Source organism: Quercus lobata, chromosome 10 (assembly GCF_001633185.2).
Source record: "Quercus lobata isolate SW786 chromosome 10, ValleyOak3.0 Primary Assembly, whole genome shotgun sequence".
Lineage (NCBI taxonomy): Eukaryota > Viridiplantae > Streptophyta > Magnoliopsida > Fagales > Fagaceae > Quercus > Quercus lobata.
In genome coordinates, this window is record NC_044913.1 from 46,266,198 (window position 1) to 46,276,206 (window position 10,009).

Consider the following 10,009-nt stretch of genomic DNA (forward strand, 5'->3'; position numbering starts at 1 on the left):
TAGCCATGTCTCAAATTTTTTGAGATCTGGAAGAGCTGATGAAGGGTGGTTTTTGTTATTTGGTGTGCCAAATGCCAAATATTTGGCATTTGGCACACCTGATGAGAGTGCTCTAAGGTTGCATATATACAACCTTACTATTCATAGGTTGCAATTTTTTTTAAGTTTACAAACCCAGATGGAGTGAGTTTTGGAGACTTAGGTTGTAAAATAGTAACTGAGGAGTGTTTACATCCCCAATACTAGTACTCTTAGCATCCAAAGTCTCTAATAATTAAATAAGATATTTGAAGTTTAATCATTGTCTACCCCAAAAATTGATTGGTGTCTTGGTCTGATGAGATGATAAAAGAGCTATTATCAAAAGCAGACGCCATAAGTTGAAACTCTCCCTAATAATAAATGCATGCATGGTATAATATTATTGGGAATCTCCAAAAAAAACAGTCCAGCTCAAATACAGTATTATCAAAGTATTAATAGATTTTTTTTTTTGTAAAAATAAATTAATTAATTAATAGTTACATTAAAAAAAATTGTTTTAGCATGTTATCAAGAGCAGACGCCATGAAACTCCCCCTAATAATAAATGTAGGCATGGTATAACATTAGAGAAATTCTGGTACCATACCCAATTACACAATTTTGCCCACAACTCGCTCATGTGGCAAGTTGTGGTTGGTGGAGGGGTGATGGTGGGTTCATATGGAGACACTCCTCCACCAACCACAACTTGTCATATGGACGAGTTGTGGGCAAAATTGTGTAATTGGGTGTGGCACCAAAATTTTTCATAATATTATTGGGATTTCTCTGAAAAAAAACTGTCCAGCTCAAATACAGTACTATCAAAGTATTAATAGATTTTTTTTAAAAAAAATTAATTAATTAATTAATAGTTACATTAAAAAAAATTGTTTTTGTCAATAATATCAACTAGTAAAAGTGGATTACCAAAAAAAAACTAGTAAAAGTGAAAGGAAACAAAATAAACAAAAGAAAACAAAAATTTAACCCAAAAAAAAAAAACAAAAACGGTTTGCGTAATCATTGACAACACTCTCAAAAATTCGACGGCTGCAATCATTCTTATTTAGAATTTGGGAACTTCCACCGCACTTTATTCACTTTGGCATCTAAGATAAAACCTCTCTTTCACTCGCTTTCATTCACATTTCATTGCAGTCCTTTGTGTTTGACTCCAAAACAAAAACAACAACAAAAACTCAAAACTCAGGCCCTCAGAAGCTCCATACACACTCACAAATGGGGCTTCTGCAAATGGGTTTCTGAGTATTTTGTTGTTTTCTGAATTGGGTTTTTGTTTTTCTTGAAAAATATATATCAATTCCTTGTTGGGTTTTTGCTTTGGAAAATCTGTGTTGTGAAAAAATGATGAGCTTTAAGCAGTTTTGGACCAAAAAGACTTTGATAGGTCTTGGGTTGGGACAGTTTCTCTCACTTTTGATCACTTCCACTGGTTTCACATCTTCTGAACTCGCCAAAGGAGGTATATTGATGATGCCTTTGTGTATGTATGTGTCTGTTACATCTTTTGTCTTTAGTTGTCTCAAACATGAAGCTATACTTTTTTTGTACTTACAATTCATAGCAATGGTTCTTATGTTCATAATGACTGGCCCTACAGAGAGTAATCTTAATAATAATAAAAAAGTATTGAAATTCAATAGGTTTCTGGAAAGTTTTTGAACTTTTGCAGTTTCCAGACATTTTGGAATTTGCATTTGTTCTATGATGTTTCAATTATAGTTAGTGTTTCTTTGATATATTGGTTCCAATCGGGCATGAAGATTTTAGTCAAAATCATGACTGTTTGAAATATTGATCCAAGGAAGCCAATATTCTTATGGTTCTGTTTGATAAATTTTGTTATACTCACATATTATTATGTGTTTCTTGGTTCAAATTTCATAGAGGTTTAAAATTTGCTTTTTGTCAATGATGTCCTACTTGATTGGTCTTAGTGTAGTGAGGTTGTGTTCAAGGTATTCTGTTCAAGATTCTCATATAAATTTCTTTTTCTTTTTCTTTTTTTTTATAAATTTTTTCACACCAAGAAAGATTCAACAGAATAAATAAATAAATATATATATATATATATATGCTCTGTATATTGGTACTGGTTTCTGATATATACTGTTGGATATCATATTACTTAGTCTCTTATTCTTGACATTTATTCGTTCATAATCTTGGTATTAGAAAATGTTGATAAATTTTTCAGAATATTTTATCATGTTTTCTAGGAATCAATGTCCCAACTTCACAGTCTTTTCTAAACTACTTGCTCTTGGCGATTGTCTATGGAAGTATTGTGATTTACCGGAAGAAAGCACTCAAGGTTATTCCAATGATTTTATGCTTTTTTTGCTTTTATTTTTATGTGAATGAAATCATCCTTTGTTTATTCCAGGTTGAAAAAATGTAGGATCAAGCTGCTAATAATAATAACATTATACTCTGGAAAATATCAGTCAGCTTTGTTGTATGTATTAGTTTCATGATCCGGTGCAGTTACTTTGTCAACCTATTTGTTGCTTCCTTATTTTTGTTTTTCTTATTTTTAATTTTAATTTCTTGATCAATATCAGTATCCAGTGATGGCTGACAAGACTGAGAAAACACACTCTCTGGAGAGAACAATGAATTATTAGGCATCCTATACACTTGGGTGACTCTTTTTTTTCTGAGTTGAATAAAATCTTCTTTACTTACCAAAAATAAAAAATGATTATAGCTCATAGGATATTCTACTTGGACAGTTCATGTGAATATGTGCTTCTAATGTAAAACTCAACAGTTGTATTTGAAAAACCTTTTCATCCTGAGCATAACTGCTAGCCCATCAAAGTTGAATGCTCCTGGATTACCTGGCAACTAGTTTTGGTGGGTGGCAATTTTTCATAAATTGCCACAATTTGAGCTGCACTTAGGGAGCAGGCTTTTTGTGAGCAATAAGAAATGACACGGTCATCACATAGCTATTTTAGTTTTAACAATGTTTCTGGTGGATGGGTAGAAGGAATCCTGGTTAAGAAGAGTCAGTATCAGTACCCTTGAGATGTGTGAGTTGAAGATGAGGAGGAGAAAGGCCCATTTAGTTCATTTAGTTATTGCTCCTTTCATTGTTGTCTTTACCCATTTTCTAATGTTAAATATCTAAAGACTAGCTACTTTATTTTCTTTTGAAATTCATGCAGGCAAAATGGTATTACTACATACCTCTTGGATTGGTAGATGTAGAAGCCAACTATCTTGGTGAGAATATCTATCTTGTTGTCAATGACTGGTGTATTTTAGTATGATAATTATATGCATGTATACTGTTCATTTAATTATTATTCTTTAGTATTTTTATGGTGGATGTATCTTATGATATTGCTAAGTTGATGGGTCTTTAGTATTTTAATTTGTTTCTCGAAATGTTTTTTTTTTTTTTTTTTTAATTAACTGCAACTGATCTAATCTCCATTTGATGTGCAGTGGTGATGGCCTATCAGTACACATCTATGACAAGCGTCATGCTTCTTGATTGTTGGTCAATACCATCTGTCATGTTTCTTACCTGGTTTTTCTTGAAAACAAAATATAGATTCAGAAAGATAACTGGTGTTATTGTTTGTATCGCTGGCCTAGTCCTCGTTGTTTTTTCAGATGTTCATGCCGGTGATCGAGCAGGTGAACAACATCTTCTGTATCATACACTTGATCTTTCTATTTAAGTAGTTGTTCTGATGTTGTGTGCGCTATTATGGGTTGCAGGAGGGAGCAATCCCCGTAAAGGAGATGCAATTGTTATTGCTGGTGCCACGCTATATGCTGTCAGTAATGTCAGCGAGGTAAGCTCATGCAAACATTTCTCTAGGTTGCAGACATTTTGAGGGGATTTGGGGGGGGGGGGGGGGGAGGAGGAATGAAGTACATATTGTTTTGATATGGACATGATGGTGCAGCATATTATTGTTTCCATTGTCTTAATTTATTATGGTAAATTTATGGAAAATGATCACTGTTGGAACTCGGAAGCCTTTGTTTGTCCAAAGTGGTAGAGTTATCGCCATGCTTTTCCTCTTGGGATAAAATACATTTTGATCACCTGTGGTGTGAAGGAAAGTCTATTTGCCAACTTTTTGTTTAAACATTGCACTTTACTCACCTAAGGGTCATTTTAATGTCCACTAGATTTTTTTTGTTAAAACATGAGAAAATGAGGCACTTCACACACTTATGGTTTCAAAGTTAGCTTTTTCTTTGGTTAGTAGCCAAAAGAAGAAATCATTTTGTTGATATCCTAGTCAGTTGGGCACTGCCACCTGATGGACGTTCAAAGGGCTACTATTATAGGTGGATTTATTTTGTATCTTCTTTTTTAAAAATAATTTAGTAATGGTTAATCAACATTTTCAAAGTCAAGCCTTAATTTTCTTTCCAATGCAGGAGTTTCTTGTGAAGAATGCTGATAGAGTTGAACTCATGGCAATGCTGGGTCTTTTCGGTGCCATTTTCAGTGCTATCCAAATGTATCCTTGATTTCAGAGCTAAGTGTTGATTCTTATATGAGGGTTATAAGTTCTTTCTATTTTAGTGGACTTATATAATAATTTGTTCCTTGGTTCAGTTAATTGTTTCCTGGGGTGATCATTTCATTGGACATGTATTGTTTTAGAAAAGGTTCTTTCATCAGGTGATATTAATCATCTTGCATCTTGATTTCAATGCAAGTTGAGGATGTTGTGAAGCAAAGAAACTACTCAATGTCCAAGTGTAGTGCAGTTGTTTTATGTATGCAATTCTATTTTAAAGTTGTAGCCCTTAATGATTTCTGCAGAAGCATTGTTGAGCGCAATGCGCTCAGATCTATCCACTGGACACCTGGGCAAGTAAGTGTCTGTCTCTCTCTCTCTCTCTCACGCACGCACATAAATGCATCACATCCAGTGACTGAAATTAGATCCATATTCTTGGAGAGGCATCCATCTGATTTATTGTTACAGCTTTGATTAAAAATATTTGAAGCACATTACTTTTAAGTGGCAAGGTAGCTCATGCATACAAAATTACATGTTTGATTACAACAGGGTAAAGATGTTCAATATTCTATCTTTAAGGCAATATAAAGTTTTATGTGGATTAAAATCGTCCTGCTATCCTTTTTGGTTGTTGAAAAGTTTTGGAGGGTGTTAGGAACCTGGTGTTTCCCAATGGGGATGGATGGAGAATTATATGAAATTGGGTGAGAATTAAAAGGAATTTGACTGAATTCAAGGTAGTTATCTTCCAAAGAATTATTAAGAGAAAGGAAAGTACTGAGCAACAATTTGGTTTATTCATGTATAAACATTAACTAACTCAATCCTATCAATTCCACTTGGAATTAACTAGCTAGTTGAAGGGATAGAATTACAAGAATTATTAAGATATTACAACAAATGAGGGGTTCCTAACATTTCCCTTCCCTTCAAAACACCTCGCCCACTAGTTGGTGTTGTTGTTATCTTCATTATGGATGATTGGCCTCTAAACCAATATGCCAATGACATCTTGATTGCACACACTTCATCTTCTTAAGTTGGCACCAAGGAAGAGGCAAATACCACTTGTAAATTCTGGCATCCTCTCAAGTTCACCTCCAAAAGATGATCCAAGCTCAAAAATATTTTTAGAAGCACAGCCACGAATGACACACATTCCTCCAACAGCTTTTAAACAGATTGGATGAAATTCAAGATCACAAATTGCAGCCTTGGCTCCATAACTAGGTGAAAATCTAGAAGCACAATAATTGCCACTTCTAGCTCCAATGACAAACAAGTCAATGTCATAGTGGCCTTCCTCTTTATTAGGTTGGCACAGCTCCTCGTCAGTTGCAATATACAATTTGGCATCTTGATCTTAAGGAGGTGCACAAGCCTTGCTTATGCATTTCCACACGTGACCGACAGCATCTCGTATGAACATAGTTGATTGTTTTTCCATCTTCTTTGGACTTCACTTTGAGTATGTTTAGCTGGTCCCAAGTTATTTTGAAAATTGAAATTGTTGTACACTCAGGGACCTTAGCTTAATGGTCAGGACCCCAATAAAATTTCTTTTGGTGGAGATGATGTCCAGGTGGATCATCTATTGTAATGACCATTAGATCACTCGCACTACCAGCACTATGAGATGCCTTTAATACCTCCTCTTAAATGAGAGTAGCTTCTCCATAGGTAATTATCTCTTTACCATCAATTTCAGAATGTTGATCAGCCACATATTCATTGTCGCCTTCAAAATCAAGGGCTGGTTTGGTTAATTTAAGAAGCTGTAACTCTTCATCTGTCATGTTCTCAAGATTCTTTTGTAATCTTGAGATCTCTTCGGATTCAATTTTGTGGGATTTGGACAAGGCTGAGAGCTTTTCTTTCACGGCCTTGTAAGTTCAATAAGGCCTTGACCTTCTTTGTAACTTCTTTCACCATTTGCCGCAATTCTTTCAGATCTCTCATCAATCATATTCACCCATCTCAAGATCAACGGCTCTATTCACTAGTCAAGCTGTAACCAAAGAGTAACAAACATTTTGTATGAGTAGAAATTTCAGTATAGCAGATTTTGATGAATTTTATTTGGAATTATTCTGAAAAAATATATATATATCCAGCCAAAATCTACTTGGATAAATTCATCAGTAAAACCACTCAAGATTACAAATTCATGTAAGAGGAAAATACTTGATTAGGATGTAAATATTTAGGTTTTCCCTGCACCTGCCAGTTATTTGATAAAGCAATGGTTTGCCTTTTATTTTGTTTATTTATTTATTCAATTTAATGTATATAAATGTTCAATCATTGTTTTGTACTAGAATTTGACATGAGAAGCTTTTGTTCTTGTTGTGATCTCAGGCACTTCCTTTTGTTGGATTTTCAGTGGCTATGTTTCTCTTTTACTCATTAGTCCCAATCTTGCTTAAGGTATGAGTTGGAAGTATATAATGATTGTGCATTTCATTATGTCTTCTTGTTCCCGCAAAATGTGTAACAATATAGCCTAAAAATGGAATGAAGAGTCTAAAATTGAAGTCTGAAGGACGATCATCAATAGGAGCCATATAACTTTTTTTAGTGCTCTTACATTGGTCTCTGTTCTCAGGTTGAGGTTGCTTATTCTAAATTTTTCTTGATGGTTCTTGAACCATTGAGGACACTAGAATTTCTTTTTTCCCATGCCCAATAAAATTTGAATTTTCAATTTAGTTGAAGCTTGAAGGGCCCCTGGCATTCACTTGGGGGTTTTTTAGGGATTGGCAAGTATCTTAGTTTTAAATTGTTTACCAAAAGTGAAAGGGAAGATAGGGATCTTAGGCTCAAAAATTGCAGGGAAAAAGAAATGTTAAATATTTTGGGATGTATTATCTGCCTCAAAACCTTGTCTAATCAAGTTTGGTTTTCCCTTGCCAGATTAATGGGTCCACAATGCTAAACTTGTCTTTGTTGACCTCAGACATGTGGTCTGTTGTGATTCGCATCTTTGCATACAAAGAGAAGGTTTGTATGCTAATTATGTCATTAATTTTTTATGGTAAAAATTTAAATCACATGTAAGATGTATTTGTTAAAATATGCAATTTACATCTGAAGCTAATAATCCTTTTCAGGTTGACTGGATGTACTTTGTGGCGTTCGGTGCTGTCACTGTTGGGCTTGTTATTTATTCAGTGTATGTGATTTTTTAAATTACAATTTTTTTTCTTCAATAAAACGCAGTACTGCCACAGCACAAAAAACAACAGCCAGACCAAAGCTAACAGTCTTCTAGTCAGGCTGCAAGTAATGCACAATTTCCCCCCACCTCAACCAAACAATTCAGTTGTGCTCTTCTCATTTCAGCTTGGTTGGTCCTAATTTATTGGTCTGTTTATTACAAGGACACTCCAATCTAATCATACTTTTCTACGTTGGATTATTTTTTTATTTTTTTATTAGTATATTTTTTCTGGGTCCAAGGGCTGTTCTATGCAACAAGGGTAGCACTTCCTCTTCCTTGTAACCCCTAGTGTGAACAGGGTTTGAACTTAGGTTTCTAATGTGATGCCAAGAGACTTTACTTTACTGTCAAGGCTACCCGCTGCTGTCTTGGATTGCTGATGCTTTATTTATGTTATAATTCACCTTTTCCACATGATACTAGCTCAAAATAAATAATCCTTGTCTCTGTCCTTATTGAGCTTGTGCAATATAGAAAAAGAAGTTGGTGACTATTTGTAATTATATAGCATTCAAGGCACAAGTCCATAATCTTGAATGAAGCCATAAAAAATGGATGGAAGCAAGAATGAAATGACTGATGATCCCTCTTGTTTTGGGATGTGAAAAGGGGGGTGGATAATATTTTTCTTTTGATAGGTGTGGGGATGGAAGAGGTGGGGTTTTGAACCACAAACATAAGGCACCACAAAGGATTTCATTATCACTGGCCTATCAATTGAACTCCAAGGGGGTGGAATGATGTAAACTTGGCTTCCATGAACATGTAGCACAGATGTTTACATGTCTTGTGTCTGGACCAGCCTTTTGCTGGCTTGACACATAGACCTTCCTTGCATACTTTTAACTACTAAAACTGCATCTTATATATACTCAAACTGTATTTTGGTGGTGTGTTTAATGTTACTTATGAATTTTGTGGCATTACCTGAATGACCACCCACTTTACAGAGAATCTTGATTACCATTGCACATCTCTAAAATCACCACTCTATTGCCTGCTGGTGTTTTATGGTCTCAACTGATTTCTGTGCAATAGATTTCTCTTTATTTCTGCTAGCAGAGTAATATAGACCTGTGCCCAATGTTCTGGTTCTTAATGCAGGGGTGACAAAGATGGGGATCCACGGCAGGCTGAAGTTGCTGATGAAAATGCTGCACGAAGCAAATGTTTTGATGAGGAAGCTAGTACAGGAAGTTGGAACCAAGGAACTGTAGCTGGGTCCTCGAAAACTGGGGAAAGTAGCAAGCATGCTATTGCTGCCAATGGCGTTGCAGAAAGGGAAGTTGTTGAGAACAAGAACATTGGAAAAGATGCACAAGGGAAGATATCATAATGAAGAATTTGCTTTAGAGGACATTCGGTGATAGTACATGCCTCATTCTTATTTGCGGCGGGAGAGGATCAAGCGGAGCTGCTTAATTACTTGTCATAAAACAAAGAAAGGATTAAGCAGTGCTGCTGCTCTCAGCCTGGGATTGTCATTTGAAACAACATTTTGAATAATAACCATCTGGGGCATTGAAAAGACCAAAGTGTATATAAGGTGCTGGTTCTCAATTTTGTTTTCTTTGTTCCTTTTTTCCCCCCTTTTGTTGTTTTTTCCAGTTGACATTATAAATGTGCACAGTATTTAGGTTAATTATATTTATTTGAAAGTGATTTGCTTTGGACTTGTGATAGGGGACAAAGTTTTGATACAAAATTGGTTGTAGCCTAAGGCTACAATCCTACTCAATAAAATAAAGGGGAAATTACAGTAAACTTACATGTGGTTAGGTCCGTTTTCACTTTGCCTACCCGTGATTTAAAACTTAACACTTTGCCCACCTAAAGTAATTTCTATTAGGGCTCCATTACCCACCTCTCCTTTTGCCATTGGGAAAACATATTTTTAGGGAAAAACAAACATAACAAAAATAAAAAAGTTTGGGTTTTGATTGCTTAAGAACTTCTATGAGAACAAAGTGGAGGAATAGCTTATCAAGTAAACTACCAAGTAACAATCAATTTCTTTTTCCAAACCATCAAAAAATCACGTCAGCCGAGAGAGTGACTAATAAGATTCTCTCCAAATTCCAAAGAGATAGAGAAGCAGATCCACCACTCCGATCTCCACTAATCTTCCAAATCTAATCTCCACCAGTCCCCTAAATCCAATCTCTATCGATCTCCCAAATTCAATCTTCGCCAATCTCCTAGATCAAATCTCCAACTTCGATTTCCACTAATCTCTGTG

At 35.2% G+C, this 10,009-nt stretch overlaps 1 protein-coding gene across 1 annotated transcript; it reads left to right on the forward strand.

The window, feature by feature from the left end:
* Nucleotides 1–1,062: 1,062 nt before the first annotated feature.
* Nucleotides 1,063–9,447, forward strand: LOC115964074 (solute carrier family 35 member F1-like). The gene is made up of 11 exons (XM_031083378.1): nt 1,063–1,510; nt 2,268–2,362; nt 3,222–3,279; nt 3,505–3,699; nt 3,784–3,860; nt 4,459–4,541; nt 4,850–4,901; nt 6,909–6,977; nt 7,464–7,550; nt 7,661–7,722; nt 8,875–9,447. Exons 1-11 carry the CDS (start codon nt 1,393–1,395, stop codon nt 9,104–9,106), a joined length of 1,128 nt encoding a protein of 375 aa, XP_030939238.1. The 5' UTR covers nt 1,063–1,392; the 3' UTR covers nt 9,107–9,447.
* The last annotated feature ends 562 nt before the right edge of the window (nt 9,448–10,009 follow it).